General features: G+C 39.9%; 2 protein-coding genes across 8 annotated transcripts in view; both read right to left on the bottom strand.

Moving 5' to 3' along the window:
• Positions 1 to 9,048, bottom strand: part of dnajb6b (DnaJ heat shock protein family (Hsp40) member B6b) — a 40,539-nt gene extending 31,491 nt beyond the window's left edge. For 5 of the 7 annotated variants that reach the window (XM_029116095.2, XM_029116098.2, XM_029116097.2 and 2 more), the window contains exon 1: positions 8,781 to 9,048. The gene's annotated coding sequence lies outside the window, so the exon portion shown is untranslated. The remainder of the gene's footprint in view (positions 1 to 8,780) is intronic. The other 2 variants (XM_029116096.2, XM_010902786.5) reach the window with 2 other exon arrangements.
• A 4,678-nt stretch (positions 9,049 to 13,726) lies between these two features.
• On the bottom strand, positions 13,727 to 18,146 carry chmp4c (charged multivesicular body protein 4C). Its single transcript, XM_029116101.2, has 5 exons — positions 17,614 to 18,146; positions 16,759 to 16,936; positions 14,577 to 14,685; positions 14,232 to 14,388; positions 13,727 to 14,139 (listed from the first exon to the last, which is right to left on the bottom strand). The coding sequence occupies exons 1-5, from the start codon at positions 17,846 to 17,848 to the stop codon at positions 14,078 to 14,080; spliced, it is 741 nt and encodes a 246-aa protein (XP_028971934.2). The 5' UTR covers positions 17,849 to 18,146; the 3' UTR covers positions 13,727 to 14,077.
• Positions 18,147 to 19,923: the final 1,777 nt, after the last annotated feature.

The following is a 19,923-nucleotide window of genomic DNA, read 5'->3' as shown; positions in this document are numbered from 1 at the left end:
GTAGCCTACTGTACAGACAGCATATAGAATGTACAGGTGCTGGTCACAACATTTTAATATCATCAAAAAGTTTAGTGATTTCAGTAATTCCATTCAAAAAGTGAAACTTGTATATTATATTCATTCATTACACACAGACTGATATATTTCAAATGTTTATTTCTTTTAATTGTGATGATTATAACTGACAACTAATGAAAATCCCAAATTCAGGATCTCTGAAAATTTGAATATTATTAAAAACCAATAAAAATATATATTTTTTAGAAATGTTGGCCTAATGAAAAGTATGAACATGAAAAGTCTGAGCATGTACAGCACTCAATACTTAGTTGGGGCTCCTTTTGCCTGAATTACTGCAGCAATGCGGCGTGGCATGGAGTCGATCAGTCTGTGGCACTGCTCAGCTGTTATGAGAGCCCAGGTTGCTCTGATAGTGGCCTTCAGCTCTTCTGCATTGTTGGGTCTGGCGTATCGCATCTTCCTCTTCACAATACCCCATGGATTTTCTATAGGGTTAAGGTCAGGCGAGTTTGCTGGCCAATTAAGAACAGGGATGCCATGGTCCTTAAACCAGGTACTGGTAGCTTTGGCACTGTGTGTGGGTGCCAAGTCCTGTTGGAAAATGAAATCTGCATCTTCCTAAAGTTGGTCAGCAGCAGGAAGCATGAAGTGCTCTTAAACTTCCTGGTAGATGGCTGCGTTGAACTTGGACCTCAGAAAACTGAGTGAACCAACACCAACAGATGACATGTCACCCCAAACCATCACTGACTTTTGAAACTTTACACTGGACTTCAAGCAACGTGGATTCTGTGCCTCTCCTCTCTTCCTCCAGACTCTGGGACCTTGATTTCCAAAGGAAATGCAAAATGTACTTTCATCAGAGAACCCAACTCAGCAGAAGTCCAGTCCTTTTTGTCTTTAGCCCAGACGAGACGCTTCTGACACTGTGTCTTGTTCAAGAGTGGCTTGACACAAGGAATGCGATAGTTGAAACCCATGTCTTGCATACGTCGGTGCGTGGTGGTTCTTGAAGCACTGAGTCCAGCTGCAGTCCACTCTTTGTGAATCTCCCCCACATTTTTGAATGGGTTTTGTTTCACAATCCTCTCCAGGGTGCGGTTATCCCTATTGCTTGTACACTTTTTCTACCACATCTTTTCCTTCCATTCGCCTCCCTATTAATGTGCTTGGACACAGAGCTCTGTGAACAGCCAGCCTCTTTAGCTATGACCTTTTGTGTCTTGCCCTCCTTGTGCAAGGTGTCAATGGTCGTCTTTTGGACAGCTGTCAAGTCAGCAGTCTTCCCCATAAATGTGTAGAATACAGAACTAGACTGAGAGACCATTTAAAGGCCTTTGCAGGTGTTTTGAGTTAATTAGCTGATTAGAGTGTGGCACCAGGTGTCTTCAATATTGAACCTTTTCACAATATTCTAATTTTCTGAGACACTGAATTTGGGGTTTTCATTAGTTGTCAGTTATAATCATCACAATTAAAATAAATAAACAATTGAAATAGATCAGTATGTGTGGAATGAATGTATAAATTATACAAGTTTCACTTTTTTAATGGAATTAATGAAATAAATCAACTTTTTGTTGATATTCTAATTTTATGACCAGCACCTGTATATTTAAAACTATGATTACATTTACTTTTAAGGTGTATTTAAATATTATATATTCAATGTTTATATATTTTCCAAGACAAACATTTAGAATACTAATACCTTGAATGTAAATGTGTTAAAAGTTCACTTAAAAATTAATATACAAAGTATACGTTCAAGGTATACGGAAAAGTAAATCCCCAAAAAAACTCAAATACACTGACTCACATGAAATCGAATGCATTGAAGCCAGCTATTTGACAATCCTCTCAAATACAATTGGGTAAAGAAAAATATCGACAGTAAAGGCTGTGTTCATCAAGTGTTTTAAAGTAGGAGTGCTAAAAATAGGCTCACTTGGCCTTTTAGACAGTAATAAACATACAGATGTTTTAGTCTTCTATAAAAGACCTAACTGAACTTGACCCGCAGACAGGCACTTCTATTAAGAGAAACTACATAATTTGATCTATCACTGAAAAGTGCTAAATGAGATCCTTTACCACACAAAAGTCCTCGCCTTACATTTTTCAATTTCTGATGTAACACTGATTAAAACATAGATGACTAACTAGTCATTTCCTGACAAGGTCTCGGCCGAAGGGCAGGTTTTCCAAGTGAATTCTGAAATCACAATTGTTCAAAAGATGATTACAGAGTTTCAGAGAGAGCAAAACAAAAGGGGAAATCCAACATTATTGTAAAATGACTGGTCATGAAAACAACATGCACCCTATTGAAGACAGGAACAAAAAAAATCAGTAGCTAAAGGTGCTTACCTACCAGGGGCCACGTTACAATGTGCTTAATACAATGTGCTAGCTGACAAAAGGCATCTGTTTGATGGTGCATCTTTTGTTAAAGATTCTATGCATCCCAATGAAAGACACCTAGACAGCAGATCTCAACTGTAGATGGACACCGGGCCATGAGGACAGACCTAAGGCACAGCTCTATGCCCTCTGGTCCTAGAGGTCCTAGCCCACAATACACTTCCACCATGTTCCTTGTTCCGAAGTACTACACCAGGGCTGCCCAACCCCGTTCCTGGACATCTACTGTCATTTAGGTTTCCTCTTCAACCCCATTTATGAATAACCTGATTAAGCTTTTCCTTCAGCTAATTATTAGAATCAGGTGTACTTAATTAGAGTTAGAGAGAAAACCTACAAGACGATAGATCTCCAGGAATTGGGTTGGGCAGCCCTGTACGACACCATAAGGAATAATAAGGTGTTATTTGTGACACACTGCTGGCCTTTAAGACCCTACTGTAGCACTTTGTCTAAGGTCATGTATCAATTCTGGTTGTTGTTTGCTCTTTGGGGTTTTATGCTGGGTGTCAATATTAGCACTTTCTGACAACTGCTGGTATCAAAAGGGCTGTATAAAATACTTCTGATTGATTGATTGACTTATCCTCAAAGCTCAAGTTCTCCAAAAACAGACCATTAAAAGTGTTCAAACCTAACAGCCATATCCACCATGCTTCATACAAAAGACTGAAGAATGAAATGAACACACGTGGGCCCAAGTCAAGAATAAAAACAAACTGAACCGTTTTATGGTCCTGTCAAACATCAAAATAAAAAAAAAGTCAACTAGATAATTGGACCATGACCAACTTGTATCCTGTTTGTTTGCTATTAATAACCTCTGTGTCCTTTTCTGTTCTGTTAATGTGTGTGTGTGTGTGTTGGGGGGGTGGGGGCATGGTAATGGGCTGTTGATGCCTCCTGTTCCTTATGTTTGGCAGGCCTGATCAATGTTGATGTCTGAGAGCAGATTTTTATTTATTTTTCTGGATCAGAAATAGGGCTTGATTGGTAGGCGTGATGGTGGTGTGATTTTAAGGATAACAGAGTGGGGGTAGAGAAATGTTTGCTATTTCAAGGACAATACAGCGAGGAAAAAATTATTTGATCCCTTGCTGATTTTGATCCAGAAAAACAACATGTCGTAAAGGTTATAAATTGATTTGCATTTTAATGAGTGAAATAAGTATTTCATCCCCTCTCAATCAGAAAGATTTCTGGCTCCCAGGTGTCTTTTATACAGGTAACGAGCTGAGATTAGAGAACACTTTTAAAGGGAGTGCTCCTAATCTCAGTTTGTTACCTGTATAAAAGACACCTGTCCACATAAGCAATCAATCAATCAGATTCCAAACTCTCCACCATGGCCAAGACCAAAGAGCTGTCCAAGGATGGCAGGGACAAGATTGTAGACCTACAAAAGGCTGGAATGGGCTACAAGACCATCGCCAAGCAGCTTAGTGAGAAGGTGACAACAGTTGGTGCGATTATTCGCAAATGGAAGAAACACAAAAGAGCTGTCAATCTCCTTCTGTCTGGAGCTCCATGAAAGATATCTGTGAAGAATCAGCCCAGAACTACACAGGAGGATCTTATCAATGATCTTAGGCAGCTGGGACCATAGTCACCAAGAAAACAATTGGTAACACACTACCCAACACGACTGAAATCCTGCAGCGCCCACAAGGTCCCCATGCTCAAGAAAGCACAAGTACAGGCCCGTCTGAAGTTTGCCACTGAACATCTGAATGATTCAAGGGAGAACTGGGCGAAAGTCTTGTGGTCAGATGAGACCAAAATTGAGCTATTTGGCACCAACTCTGCTCGCCGTGTTTGGAGGAGGAGGAATGCTGCCTATGACCCCAAGAACCATCAAACATGGAGGTGGAAATATTATGCTTTGGGGGTGTTTTTCTGCTGAGGGGACAGGACAACTTCACTGCATCAAAGGGACGATGGACGGGGCCATGTACCATAAAATCTTGGGTGAGAACCTTGTTCCTTCAGCCAGGGCATTGACAATGGGTGGTGGATGGGTATTCCAGCATGACAATGACCCAAAACATCCGGCCAAGGTAACAAAGGAGTGGCTCAAGAAGAACCACATTAAGGTCCTGGGGTGGCCTAGCCAGTCTCCAGACCTTAATCCCATAGAAAATCTGTGGATGGAGCTGAAGGTTTGAGTTGCCAAACGTCAGCCTCGAAACCTTAATGACTCTGAGAAGATCTGCAAAGAGGTGTGGGACAGAATCCCTCCTCAGATGTGTGCAAACCTGGTGGCCAACTACAAGAGACGTCTGACCTCTGTGATTGCCAACAAGGGATTTTGCCACCAAATACTAAGTATACTAAGTAATTTTTTGCAGAGGGGGTGAATACTTATTTCACTAATTAAAATGCAAATCAGTTTATAACATTTTTGACATGCATTTGTCTGGATTGGAGTTGCAGTGCTGATTTAAGCCAAGTCACACCACATAAGTCATTATAAATAAGGCTGGAGACACATCAGGGTGTCAAGCATTCAATATCACCTAAAGGTTTAACAGGTTGGGAATCCATTGGAACCAGTGAAAGCATCTACACTCCAAGCAATGTCTTCCCCCATCATCCAGTTGAAAACAAATATGCTTGGGGAACCTATTGTTGTTGGTGAAAACATGACACCAGTAGATATAATGAAGCAATGTACAGTATATCACAAAAGTGAGTACACCCCTAAGTGAAAATGTCCAAATTGGGCCCAATAAGTCATTTTCCCTCCCCGGTGTCATGTGACTCGTTGGTGTTAAAAGGTCTCAGGTGGGAAGGGAAAGCAGACTAAGGACATGGATTACTGGAACCATGTTCTATGGTCTGATGAGACCAAGATAAACGTATTTGGTTCCGATGGTGTGTGGCGGCAACCAGGTGAGGAGTACGAAGACAAGTGTGTCTTGCCTACAGTCAAGCATGGTGGTGGGAGTGTCATGGTCTGTGACATACTGAAGCAGAGCATGATTCCCTCCCTTCTGAGACTGGGCTGCAGGGCAGTATTCCAACTTGATAATGACTCCAAACACAGCTCCAAGATGACCACTGCCTTGCTAAAGAAGCTGAGGGTAAAAGTGATGGACTAGCCAAGCATGTCTCCAGACCTAAACCCTATTGAGCATCTATGGGGCATTCTCAAACGGAAGGTGGAGGAGCGCAAGGTCTCTAACATCAACCAGCTCTGTGATGTCGTCATGGAGGAGTGGAAGAGGACTCCAGTGGCAACCTGTGAAGCTCTGGTGAACTCCATACCCAAGAGGGTTAAGGCAGTGCTGGAAAATAATGGTGGCCACACAAAATACTCACACTTTGGGCCCAAATTGGACATTTTCACTTAGGGGTGTACTCACTTTTGTTGCCAGCAGTTTAAACATTAATGGCTGTGTGTTGAGTTATTTTGAGGGGACTGCAAATGTACACTGTTATACAAGCTGTACACTCACTACTTTACATTGTAGCAAAGTGTCATTTCTTCAGTGTTGTCATAAGAAAAGACATAATCAAATATTTGCAAAAATGTGAGAGGTGTACTCACTTTTGTGAGATACTGTAGATGATTTGAGTGATTGCAATTTTGTTCTCAGTGCTTATGAATGTAAATTGTAAAATGGACTATAAACGAATCAGTTAAAAGGCAGACTCAGCACAACACACAAAGTGAACAGCATACTGGGTCACATTTCCGATAGCCACTAAGAGCGTTACAGAACAACGGACAACAACTCATTTTGGCCTTGTTGCTACCATGCGCTAACAGCATGAAATGAACTTGTGCACTGAAAGTTTTGCTAATCTTAATATTTTCGCTGCTGCTTGAGTTAACACTGTTTGGCTCAGTCTACATGTTTTGTTACACAGGCTGTTATATTTGTAATATCTATGGCGGCTTGTATTAACAGATAATCAATGGTAGACCCATAGCCTAGACTTCTGGAAATACAGAAGTCGAGAAAGAATGGTAAGAAAGTTCTCCTAACCCATATTTCTAATCACAAATTAATTAGTCACTTTACAACCTCTGGGCTATTTGAGATGTAATTCATTTGTCATAGATTACAGTTTGTATTGACATCTATTTGAGTGTGATAAAATGTGAACTTTGAGCAGATAATCATTGATAGAAACTGCTGAATTTATCCTGAAATCATATGAATGAGACACTGCCACAACAAATATTTGAATAGTTTCAAGGCAGATTCTATAGGCAGTGTATATTGGTTGTACAACCTGAGGGTAAACAGGCCAGTATGTACAAGTCCCACTTCAGTAATTCCTTGGTGAAGAGAAGAAGAGTTCTTTACCAGAGGTTCCCATTGCTTGGGGCAGGTTCTAAAATATGATGACTCACATCTTTGCCAACTATTAACGCTAAGTTAGAGGGTGAAATGAGTCACCCACAAAGACAAGGGAGTATTACCATTAGGTCTTCCTAAAAACCTTTTTAAGATGGGGTTTGTCAGTGGGTTATCGCCCATAGCTTAGCAACATCGGAGACTGGTGTGGTGGATGTCAGACAGTGTTGTCTTGAAAAAAACAAGGTGAAATTAGATTAAAGGAAAAAAAACTAGAGAACATGTTTTAGATTCACAGTCTTGCATCAAGTAGTGTGGAGTGATGCATAACTACATATCACTAACTTGAATTCACTCACGCTCAATTTCAGTAGGCTCATATACACTGCAGCCATAAGAATTCATTTTCATAAGTGGCTTTACTGAGAATGTGACTGTTTACATGGGGGGAAGAGATTGTGAAAGTGGTAAATCCCCAGATTAGTGGCAACACGCAGTTAAGTCATTATGAGCCCACTGGAATCCAGGTATCACCATGGATTCTGTCCGGTGCTGGACAGAAGGGGCTCCTTTTAGTGCCATTGGTTCTGTTTAAAAGGTGGCTTATATGCAACTGTTACAACATGTTTTTGACTATAAGTACTTCACTTAAGCTTTTATGCACTTGTTCCAAATGTCTTACCATGTAATTTTGTTTTAATCCAGTGTTAGTGAATACCGTACAGCTTATCACATTGATGCTAAGGTCTTCATTCAAAGCTTTTTCTGATTTTGTCAAGAGTGGTTACAGTTCTCCACTCCGATTTGTCAAAGAGGTAGGTGAGAACTTTGTTTGAATTCCAAAGGATTTTACTCATTAATGCCTTCTTTCAGGTTTTCAGGTTTCCTGTTAAACTTCTTGCTAATAATAGTGTAATTATATTAGTCACCAAAAGTAAAACTTAAAGTAGATCATAACCCATGAACACAGACAGCATCTTCACTACATGGACCAGACCTCTAACATCATAAAGCAGACTGTAAATTGATTTAGTCAATACTGTTGAGTACTACAAATACATTCAGTGGTCTTCTCAGTTTAAGGACTAGTGAATACAAATCTAGAATAAGAAGTTCCCCAAAATTCTGGAAAGATTTCAAATGTCTTTGCCTCATACCAGTCTCTTTAGTTTATGTTGTTTGAAATCCAATCTAAAAGAAATGATACCAATTTTTTAATCAAAAAGATAAAATATGCATATGTATCATCTGTGAGGAATGATGACACCTTTACTGGGTGGTGTAATACAATTGCCACAATTCCGCAGACATTTCGATAAAGTTCCAGAAAGTTCTGAACTCTCGTGGATTTATACGGCTTGACGAGTCCTTGATGTTTATTCAATAACCGAACTGCATTGCCGCACTCATAAAGACGAAAGTAGCTATAACCTGTGCCTATTTACTTCATGCTTAATATTTATTAACAACCTACTACCTTGATATGGCATTTGACTTACGGAAGATAACGTCTTTGTATTAATTGACTTGCCAGACATACCAGTCTTCACTGTCACAAGCCATTATCGCATTCATGTATTGCATTCTAATTGCTGTCAATGATGCACTGACACCTAAAAAAGTGTCACTGCAACATTTAACTCATTTATTAATAGCCGATAACAGCGTTTGTCATTGATACACATTGCCTGGCAACTAGCATAATTGCGTTCTAGTAGCATAGGCTACACTGATGGAAAACAGTAATAGATTCAACAATATCCTATAGGCTATAACACTAATTTGATCTAAGTGAAGTGCTTCTAAAGTAGTCAACGTTAGTCAAGTCACAACAGCGCTCCACGCGAAGGTTGCGACATTGAAACATACGCGCGTCAGTGTTGGTCAGCTCGCGACGTTGACAGATGTCAGAGGAAATTCTAACGCTGACTCAATGAACCTGTGATACTAATCACCAGCTACGACATTCGTTAATAAAACAGAAAGAAAACAATATTATTTTAGAAAGAGAGATAATGCGCCAACCTTCCTCCACAGCCGAAGAAATGTCCCTGTGTCTTCGTTTACTGACCTCTACAAATCCCAATCGACTGGATTTTGTTTTTAGGATCCCTCTTCAAATGATGTAAACTGTGCGTCTACGGAAATGCTGCTCGTGTTCGGCCTGAACTCATCCGCGTTTTAATGGAGCAACGGCTGCGCGATTGCTCAAATCTCATACACACGTTGATAGTCTCGTGAACTCCAAGTAAAACATCCGTTTGAGGTTTGCAAGTAATGCACTCGACCACTGCGCACGTTCTTTTATAGCTCAGTGCTCATGTTGCGCAAATGTGTTAGTGAATACGACTGTATAACTTCCTGCATCTGACAGAGGGTTGTTAAGGGATATGTCTAAAAAACATCAGAATTAAGATAACATTTTAGCTAATCCTAACCATTAACCAAAGGAACAGAAATCGAGTTATGACTTTACAAATCATTCTAGAATGTTGAATAAATATATTCCATGAACAGAGCCGACGTGAATCCTGATTTTACACGATTGAGATGTAGGTTCTCAGCACATAAAGTACTGCTGTTTTTCCTTCTTGCCCTCAAAACAGGGTCTGGTTTAGTCCAGGGATACCAGGTGAATGCAATGAGCGAGGTACAATAGAAAACAAGCAGTCCTTCGGGTCCCCGGGCTCGGAGTTGGGAACCACTAATTTATTTGAACGTCCAAGTGCTATTTTTAAGCCCCCTTGCTTCGAGATCTTACATTTGACTTAAATCTAAGTAGTCAACACCGCCTTGGGACAATTAGGAACAGATGCGAAAGAGGGAGACAATATAACTCGTATTTTTCTTTTTCACTCATTTTCTTTTTCAAATCAATAAACTATACAGACCAACTGTTACCGAATTGGTGCCTATGGTGGACACTAACGTAAATGGTAAACTGCCAAAGTAAACTTTATTCATGCACGTATTCATCTTTGTGTGGGAACATTTTGTGGTTTTGTCCACGAAATGTCCAAATTGCACGAAGGGTTATTACCCCACTCAATACTGGTAGGTATGATGGCCAACCGAAGCTGTCTGAAACATTTAAGGCTTGCGTCGAAACACGATGAAATTACTGGAAGCCTTTCAACACAGTGCACAGTAGCCTTGCGGCATCTGCTGGCCAGACATTCATATCACATGTTAAATGTTTGTGTAGACGTATTTCCCCTTAATGCAAGATAAGACTTCTGGCGCAATGGTTAGGTGTGCATATTAACAGGGGGAATTTGAATGCAGGGCTCGTATCCCATTGCCTATGTATATTTAAATATATATATATATATGGGCTGTTGTTCCCAAACTTATGGCAAAGCAAACTTGCTGTGGATTTCCATGCTGTGGTTCACAGACTGGACATTACTCGTGAATAATTTATTTCACAAATAAGGCCACCTATTTACTGTGTACATCTTTATAACTTATGTATTTATAGTTCCTGAATGCAAAGATCAGGATGGAACACATAAAATGTGTGTTAATGTATGACTTCTAATGGCGAAATTGTAAGCGTCTTCAGATTTAAAGTAATTGAAATTGAAATGTACAGATGTAACTTCACTTGCTAAACAATTTTTTCATTAGGGCCCCTGAGTGGCTCAAAAGCTTATCACTGTGTCACAGTATGACTGCTTGATTGCGCACAGTGACAATCCTTCGGGGTGTCCAATATAAGGCGGATAAAATGAGGCAGTTCTTTCTGGAGTGGACAGGTGTATGTTGGACAAGCCATGTTGCTCTCGGTTGACTTCTTGTGGTAGTTCAGCCGTCTGCCCTTTCGTTTTTGTATGTTGATTGGGGAATATGATCAACGCAAGCAGTGTCGTTGTTGCGACGAGGCATGGCCGTAATGGCAAATAGGATATTATGAAATTGAAAGAACATTCAGGTATATTATTGGATAAAACACATGCATACAAATAATATTCAATCGATATGACAAAGCTAGTACTTATGTATGCACAATTATAACGTTTAAGAGGTGCTTACATACCGGTTTTTTATTCAACTTGACAGACTAAGCCCTAGAGCAAGGGTGTTCAGTGTTTGTCCTGGAGACTTATTCTAACATAAACCAGGAGTGTTCTGTTGGACTGCAATGGAACAGCCCTGGTGTTTTGTAACTTCACATTGTTTAGCATCATTTTTAATACATATCCGAATGTTTGATTTTCTTTGTACTTAATGTTAATAGAAATCAATTATCATGGAATGTACTACTTCAAGGACATGTTTAGGCTGTTGAACTTCTGATTCACAATAAGACACACACTATTTTAAATACTTAATTTTAATCCAGAAATCATAATTCATCCACTAACAAACATTTCAAGACATGGATATTTGGAGCCCAGGAAGAGTAGCTGCTGCTTAAGAGGGAGGTAATTGGGATCCCAACAATTAATAATAATAAACCTAGAGAAACACATGGCATGTTCTCCACACAGCAAGGCTGCCCATGACAACCGACACAGAGCAGTGCATTGCTAGACGCTTTGCCCTTGACCCATTTTAGCATGTGATCTAAATGACGCAGAATGTCAGACTTTGGAATAGCCACTTATAGCCAAGGCAACTCCACTTTTCAGCAAAACACATACATCTGTTTCAGATCTGACAGTGTTTCCACCGAGCTGTTTCAAGCCCAGTGAGATGGCTGAGCTGAACACGGCCTCTATGAAAGGGATGGGTAGGCCAAGATTTCTGCTGTGACAGATGGTAGGGTCCGAATTTGGAATAAACCGCATGAATCCATCCTACGTGGTGTCGGGCTGGGGGCGTAATGGAATGTTTTCTTTGTACACATTAGTCATTCAGCCAGATCTGAATGCCACCGTGTACCTAAATATCAGGAGAATATATCCTGTTAAATAGGGAGTTAATTCATTATCTCCCTGTAAACATGAATGGAAAATGGAGAAAACTCCTTGCTGTTGCGGTCATCATGTCAAGCTCAGGTAAACCTATCACTGGTAGGTTACCATCAGTCTTTCTAGTTTATTATACATTTTTTGGTTAATACCTTTTCTGGACAAAATTAACTTTTGATTTGAAGAGATCCAATGTTCATTGATTTAATAAAACAGAATATTTTCCAGTAAGACACCCTAAAAAAAACTCTTGATTGGTCAGTGCCCACCTAGCATCACAAGGCATTTGCATGAAGTTTCAATTAGATTATATAAACTGAAAGGGAGATTGAAACACATTATTCTGCGTTAGAATGTAGGTACGTTTAATTGTCCCGCCAGCATATTGGTTGACAAATCACTTTCAGGTTGTCATGGTCCATCACGCGGCTGGTAAGCTTATTCCATCAAACAACATTGACTAGTTAAAGGTACTGTAACAAAACCAAAGCACGTTAATAGTTACTTCCAATGAGGTTTCCCCATCTCCCCAAAAGTATGTGAACAATTTCTTTGCTTTCCACCCCATGCTCTTATAGTCAACCATTCACTTAATCCAATTGACTATCTTTCAATGAAAGTGAATATGGCTCTGATGTTTCAGCGCTCCAATGGGAAGCAGTCTAAACGTAAGGTAAGATGGTGACAGCTTCACTTGAAACCTGAAGTGGATAGTGCAGACAACCTCTAGTATAGTTCTGTAAATGCTGCTCATTTTTTAGTAGTAAAATAAAGTCGGGAAGATAAAATTGTCAAACTTTATTGTTAAAATCTTTTACATTATATTTACATAGTTATTTGTGAAAAACATTTCTCTAACAATCACTTGCCTGTACTTGAAACCCAGTACCTACATAAAGAGAAGTTAAAATGCAGTCTGGGACTATCAAACTATTATTAAATCTCCCATTTTGGGCTGGATGAGAAATATGTTGAAATATGTGCATAATCTAAGTAGAATACTATTCAACCATAGTTAGCCGTGTAATTACAAGTTTGAAATCTAGTGGTTTTAATTACAATGGGCAAAAATGAACACATATGTGACATTTGCCAATTTTTACCATAGACTGTATATAAAATGGACGACGCCCTTTCGCTCTTTTCTATTGGTGAAAAATGAAGCCGCCAGTGTCCCGATACGGCGCTGACATCTTGGACTTGCGTCTGCGCAGATAGCGATCTTGGGACCAGTTCTGCGCAGTAGTTATGCGCAGTAGCGAGCAGGAAGTAAAGCCGTAAAGCCGCGAAATCAACGGCCCCTCCCCTGTGCCCCGCCCTCACTCTCCCTCGCAGAATGCGCATACCGTAATCAATCGCAAGTCCAAGTACAGTACAACCTTTGCTTGTTAAACCTAGACGATATGTTATAGCCTAACTTACATCATGTTTAACCTTAATTTAGAATAGGCCTAATACAAAAATAATTGGTAACTTCTAGCTAACGATCACCTGCTAGCTATTAACGAGGCTTGTTGTCTTTTAGCTAACGTTAGCTAGCCCATTACATTTATTTACTAATTAAATACTTATAAATTTAACTTACCGAAAAAAAATCAAAGATCGATTGGAAATGCCAGATCGGTTAGCACAATGTACTGCAGAACAACCCATTATGTCCGTGTGAAATTATATCAATTATAGAAATTTAGAGATTAAATGTAAAGCTCCAATCTCCTCAGTCCTCCGAAGGAGGATGGCGCTTCAGTGGCTCCTTGGCTCAGATAGCTGTCAATCAAAGCTGTGAATCACGACGTCACACCACCGTTTTTAGAGCATTAAATAACTAACTAAAAACCAACTTATTTTAAAAACAAACTCTTGAATTTACATTAGCGTGATACAAACTACAGTAAATGACAGAAACCAGCTTCGGAAAAAAGATAATTGAAGGGTAATTTAATTGTTTAGTTGGTCTCGCGTCCCATTGAATAACATGGGGAGGGTGGGGTTTATGACCTATACTGGGACCACTCACCAGGGGGCGATCGAGACGTTTTGGCTTCACTTTTCAGGGCTTGTGCGGCACGCTTGATTTTTACAGACACTTTTTGTCTTGACAGCACCACTTTTTCAACCAGTGGCCATAAATCAGACTGCAACTTGAAGATAAGTAATATATCCTTCACTGACAGGAAATTTCAGTATTTGAGCTAATATTTACCCTAGTCACCAAATTATTATCACTCTCCAATACTTAATTTCCATGTTTCCTGATGTTTGAAGTCCAAACAATTGATACATTAAAATAAACAATACATTGAATTGAAGTTCACAGACCTTTCCTTCTTAAACATAATAGAAACTATTCAAATGAACCTTCATACATTTCCAAGTCTGTGTTAGTGTGACATAAGACTTATTAAATTATGTTGCCCAAGCTGCCAGGGCCTGCATGTCATCATTCTCCTCTGCCCTCTTTCTGGATGCTGTAAATTAGAAAGGCAAAATTATGACTTCAGTTGGTGTGATGCTCTAGAATATACAACTAACATGGGTATCATACAGGCCTTGTACTTACGTATGCGGTGGCTGGGCCCGGAGGAAGGCACTTTGGAGGTGGGCACTTTGGAGGTGGGCACTTTGGAGGTGGGCACGCTGGGCATTCTACCCATGTTCCTCATGCTTGCCTCCAGCTCCTCCTGTTCCAGCTCTGCCAGCTCGGCCAACAGCTCATCCTTCAGAAGAATTTCAAAAAGTGAGCTATAAAGACACATGCCATATTGCACATGTTTGGCAACCAGTTAAATGCCTATGAGAAGGAAAGAAAATGAAATAAACATCCACACTTCACTGGTAAAAGTGAATAGGCGACAAGCGATTGAATACACTGTTTTACAGGAACGTTTGGCAGTGAAGAGTTTACCTCATCAAATGTATCTCCAAAAGGACGGGAGATAGCATCACAGATCTCCTGAGCCACTTCCTGTTGCTCAGTGATGTCCTGCATCAGAGAGTCAATCTTTTCCAGGTCCCTGGGTGGACAACAGAGCATTTATAATAATAGCATTGGTTGTATTAGCAGTAGTGTTTGGTCTGTATCATTAAGGCTAGTAAGAGATTAAAACCTTGTTTTGCTTAAACTGAACCTAAGGTGGAAATAAATCACAATTACATGACAGTCATCTAGTAGATGCTGTTATCCCATGTGACTTACAGTTAATGCATACATTTTAAAATAGGTTCTACTAAATAAATTTGTTATCATCAAAAGTCAATTTTCCCACGCCCTGTGCAAACATCTCTGACGTGTGATTGACTGGAAAATATGCCGTCTCAAGGCATCTGTTGAGGAAAGTTAGGCTCAAGTATGGGTCCATCGTCCTAATTGACCAGAGATCAGATGGGGCTGCAAAGTGCTGAACAGACTTCAGTTCAGCAGCTATCTTTTTACTACATGATTTGTACATGTTGGGCAGCACAGTTTGGGAAAATATGGGCGTGAATGAGATGTTTAAACCCACTGTGCTCCACTGTAGCTATGGGAGCCATATCATTCACGATGCAGTAACAAATGGCGTCAGTTATTTCTTTCCATCTTCTTGAATCCTTTTCATAATGTGTTATCGACACCTGCTTTGTGGAGGCACTTGTTGCTGGGCGCTTGTCAGTCTCTTTTTTTGAGCCATGTACTGTTCATATTCGGTAACGTGATTGTGCTCCAAGTGTGGAAACAGATTGGTGGTATTAGCATTGGTCGTTGAAACTGTATTTCTGTGTTTACATTTGACTTCATTTTGTTAGGCGTCGTCTTTACTGAAGCCAAAATGTGTCCAACCGAAGGACACTGCTTTTCTCTTTGGTTCAAGTTGCTCAGTTGACTCGGCGTTTGAGTTCTCCATGTTGCTTCCATGCCGCTGAATGGACGGGGCAGTATGGAGTTAGATGTGTCTCAATATTCGTAAATATATCTAGAAAATCTGGGTGTGTATTCATCACAACTCACAAATAAAAATAGGATTTGTAAATGTGAAAAAATATTTTGTAAATAAAAACATTATCTGTAAATATGTAATCATGTTTCACAAATATAAATAAAATTTGTAAATATGTAAAAACATATTTCACAAATAAAAAACAAGTCTGTAAAACATTTACAAGGGTTGACTCACATTTACAAACCTTAGGTTTATTTACGGATCAGAATTTTACTTTTCATATTTTTGAGACATAATTTCTCGTGTGCGTGGTTTCAGTCAGGAGGCTAGCTTGGTGGGACTTATGGAATATCCAGACTGGTGGATTGGAGCCTGGTAGATTGGAGTTTATAGTTAACTAGAACATGTTTTTCCTGAAATTTATGTATAACGAAATTCTATAATTCTTATTTTGGCGCTGGTGATTTTTCTATGGCGTTCACTAAACTTAGGAAAAACCAGAGTGACAAATTAAAGTGACAATTAAAATGAGAATTTTCTCAGTTAGGTTTTAAACCACCACGAACAGCCAGAACAGATTCAATGCACCCTGTCATAGATTCTATGAGTTTCTTGAACACCATTCTTCCAAAAGATATTCTTTAATTTGTTGTTTTGATGATGGTGGAGAGTGCTGTCCAACAGACCGACCCAAAACATCCCATAGGTGTTTAATTGGGTTGAGACTGGGGACTGCGAAGGCCATGGCATATGATTCATATCGTTTTCATACTCATCAAACCATTCAGTGACCCCTGTGGATGGGGGCGTGGTCATCCTGGAAGAGATCCAACAATGAACCCTCCTTTAAAGTCACTTAGGTTTCCTCTTGCCATCTTGATCCAAAATCTTGTCAGCATTTTTATTCATACCACAGAGCATGATATGATATTAACTGCGTAATTGTGTCATGCAGTACAACTGCAGGAAAGCCTCTGCGTCTGTTATGTTCCTCCACTCACAAATTTCTGTTATTTTCTGTAATGTCCCACCTGTCTGTATGTGTGTATTTTATGAATGGCAGTAAATACACCTTGGGAAAGAACAGGCTCATATTGCACTACGACTGACCAAGGACAAAGTATTGCACTATACCGTTGGTTTGTTGGGTTTTTATCCTTGTTCACTCACATGTTCTGGTGAATCCCCTTGATGGCCTTGGCAGCATAGCCCATGTTCTTCAGGACTTCAGTGTTGGTGTTTGCATTCTCCAATGCCTCCCTCTGGAACTCGATAGTGGAGAGGGTCCCATCAATCTGCGTGAGCTGCTGCTCCAAGCGCTTCTTCCTTTTCAGTGCCTGGAGGGCCGCTGATGGGAGAACAATATGGTTATGATGATTATGGCCCAGGTCTTGAGAACAGTTAGCCTCCATAGCATGAAAAAGTGCCTTCTGCATCTTTAGTAATGAATGAAACGGTACATCTCAAAGACTCATTAAAGAAAATTGGTGATAGCCTAATGATCAAAGATCTGTGCTCCAGGAACCCAATTTTTTCCTGTTTCCTGTCTTGACAAAATAACAAGATAGTATACTCTTGTGAAGTGTCCCGTATAATAACAAAGATTATTTGTGATGTAATTGTAACCATGTGGGAATTGGGAAATCCACTTGAATTCCCAACTGATAATTACTAGTGGGTAACTTGTCTATTGCCACCCTCACTTGTCAGTAGGAACTAGTAAATTCTGAATTTATTTGACATTATGACTAGTCAACATGCCATGTTCAAACAATTATGAAATGTCTGTTTCTTTGTTACAACCTCAATATGAACATTTATATTCCCAAATAATCTGTTGCAGGAACTTCTTAAAAATAACACACTTTTTGTTTATGGTTGACAGATTTGTTGGCCTTTAGCCAATCCCAAATACTCAACGGGTTAACTGAATATACAGGAATTAACAACAGTACGGTGATGTTAAACAAATCAGTCGAATTATAGACGTGACAAAGAATTCAATAAAACAAAATGTTTACATACCACGTTTATTCTTGAGGCCATTTTTCTTAGCTATCGCAATTTCTTGTTGTATTTTATTTTCCAAAAAGTCCTGTTTTTTAGCCAACATTGCCTCAGTTTCCCGGAGTTTGTGAATGGCCTCCTGCGGGGTAGGTCCTGTTCGCGAGCGATGGCCATGTTTCGATCTCGAAGAGCTTGAAGTATAGCTAGAACTCGAACCTGAGCTTCCCTTAAACATCTTCGAAATTTTGCTCATTCTGTGACTTAATGTTCAATGAAAGTAACCTTTCAAACGACGACCAATACGTCAACTTCCGTGAAGACAGTCGCGGTAGATGCAGGTAGCAATTCAAGTCCGACAGCTTTTCTTCAATTCAAAAACAAACCGCCCCACACCTGAATGACGCTCCCAGAAATGTGACACCTGTATAAATGTGGCTCACATTGTATAATAATACGCCTTTATAAAAAATGTATGAGCAATAAAGGTTTGGCTAAAGGAAATAATTACAGTCGCTCATTCCTTAATATCTGCAATAACTACGTTTAGTTGCGTTGATTTTGCAGGACCCCATAATAATATTGGCCACCACCAACCACAGGAAGGAGATATGTAGTAGTGTGCTGCAGGGATCTGTAGGCCTACACTAGGACAATCTGTAGTTCTATGATCACCAAAATACACAACTGACTCCGAATGAAAATTGATTGTGTGACAACAACACATTTTTCCCTAGCTTGTATTTTAGGTGTTTGTGAACCACTGCACTATTCTACCGCCACAACATTAACTATCTGGGTGTTTTATGTACAGTGCATATATTTGTGGTTAAAGGTGGATAGGGACATGGGGTATATAGTGGTGTGATATATTGATATACAGGTGCTGGTCATATAATTAGAATATCATCAAAAAGTTGATTTATTTCAGTAATTCCATTCAAAAAGTGAAACTTGTATAATGTATACATTCATTCCACACATTCTGATCTATATCAAGTGTTTATTTCTTTTAACTGTGATGATTATAACTGACAACTAATGAAAACCCCAAATTCAGTATCTCAGAAAATTTGAATATTGTGAAAAAGTTCAATATTGAAGACACCTGGTGCCACACTCTAATCAGCTAATTAACTCAAAACACCTGCAAAGGCCTTTAAATGAGTCTAGTTCTGTATTCTACACAATAATGGGGAAGACTGCTGACTTGACAGCTGTCCAAAAGACGACCATTAACACCTTGCACAAGGAGGGCAAGACCCAAAAGGTCATAGCTAACTAGGCTGGCTGTTCACAGAGCTCTGTGTCCAAGCACATTTATAGAGAGGTGAAGGGAAGGAAAAGATGTGGTAGAAAAAAGTGTGCAAGCAATAGGGATAACGGCACCCTGGAGAGGATTGTGAAACAAAACCCATTCAAAAATGTGGGGGAGATTCACAAAGAGTGGACTGGAGCTGGAGTCAGTGCTTCAAGAATCACCACGCACAGACCTATGCAAGACATGGGTTTCAGTTATTGCATTCCTTGTGTCAAGCCACTCTTGAACAAGACACAGAGTCAGAAGCATCTTGCCTGGGCTAAAGACAAAAAGGACTGGACTGCTGCTGAGTGGTCCAAAGTTATGCTGATGAAAGTACATTTTGCATTTCCTTTGGAAATCAAGGTCCCAGAGTCTGGAGGAAGAGAGGTTAGGCACAGAATCCACGTTGCTTGAAGTCCAGTGTAAAGTTTCCACAGTAAGTGATGGTTTGGGGTGCCATGTCATCTGTTGGTGTTGGTCCACTGCGTTTTCTGAGGTCCAAGGTCAACGCAGCCGTCTACCAGGAAGTTTAAGAGCACTTCATGCTTCCTGCTGCTGACCAACTTTAGGAAGATGCAGATTTCATTTTCCAACAGGACTTGGAACCTGCACACAGTGCCAAAGCTACCAGTACCTGGTTTAAGGACCATGGCATCCCTGTTCTTAATTGGCCAGCAAACTCGCCTGACCTTAACCCTATAGAAAATCTATGGGGTATTGTGTAGAGGAAGATTCAATATGCCAGACCCAACAATGCAGAAGAGCTGAAGGCCACTATCAGAGCAACCTGGGCTCTCATAACACCTGAGCAGTGCCACAGACTGATTGACTCCATGCCACACCGCATTGCTGCAGTAATTCAGGCAAAAGGAGCCCCAACTAAGTATTGAGTGCTGTACATGCTCATACTTTATATGTTCATACTTTTCAGTTGGCCAACATTTCTAAAAATATTTTTTTTGTATTGGTCTTAAGTAATATTCAAATTCTTCACCACGACAGACCGTGGTGAAGAAAGAGCTGAGCCT

This window comes from Esox lucius, chromosome 21, assembly GCF_011004845.1.
Source record: "Esox lucius isolate fEsoLuc1 chromosome 21, fEsoLuc1.pri, whole genome shotgun sequence".
Taxonomy (NCBI): Eukaryota; Metazoa; Chordata; class Actinopteri; order Esociformes; family Esocidae; genus Esox; species Esox lucius.
This window is presented reverse-complemented; position numbering and strand designations above follow the sequence as displayed.

Excerpts from the sequence above, each read along its gene's own strand:
- chmp4c (XM_029116101.2), bottom strand. The coding sequence starts at position 17,848 with ATGAGCAAAATTTCGAAGATGTTTAAGGGAAGCTCAGGTTCGAGTTCT. Across the intron at positions 14,686-16,758 it reads AAGGGGATTCACCAGAACAT|GGACCTGGAAAAGATTGACT; the intron begins GTGAGTGAACAA and ends TTGTCCACCCAG. Across the intron at positions 14,389-14,576 it reads TTGGAGATACATTTGATGAG|GATGAGCTGTTGGCCGAGCT; the intron begins GTAAACTCTTCA and ends ATTCTTCTGAAG.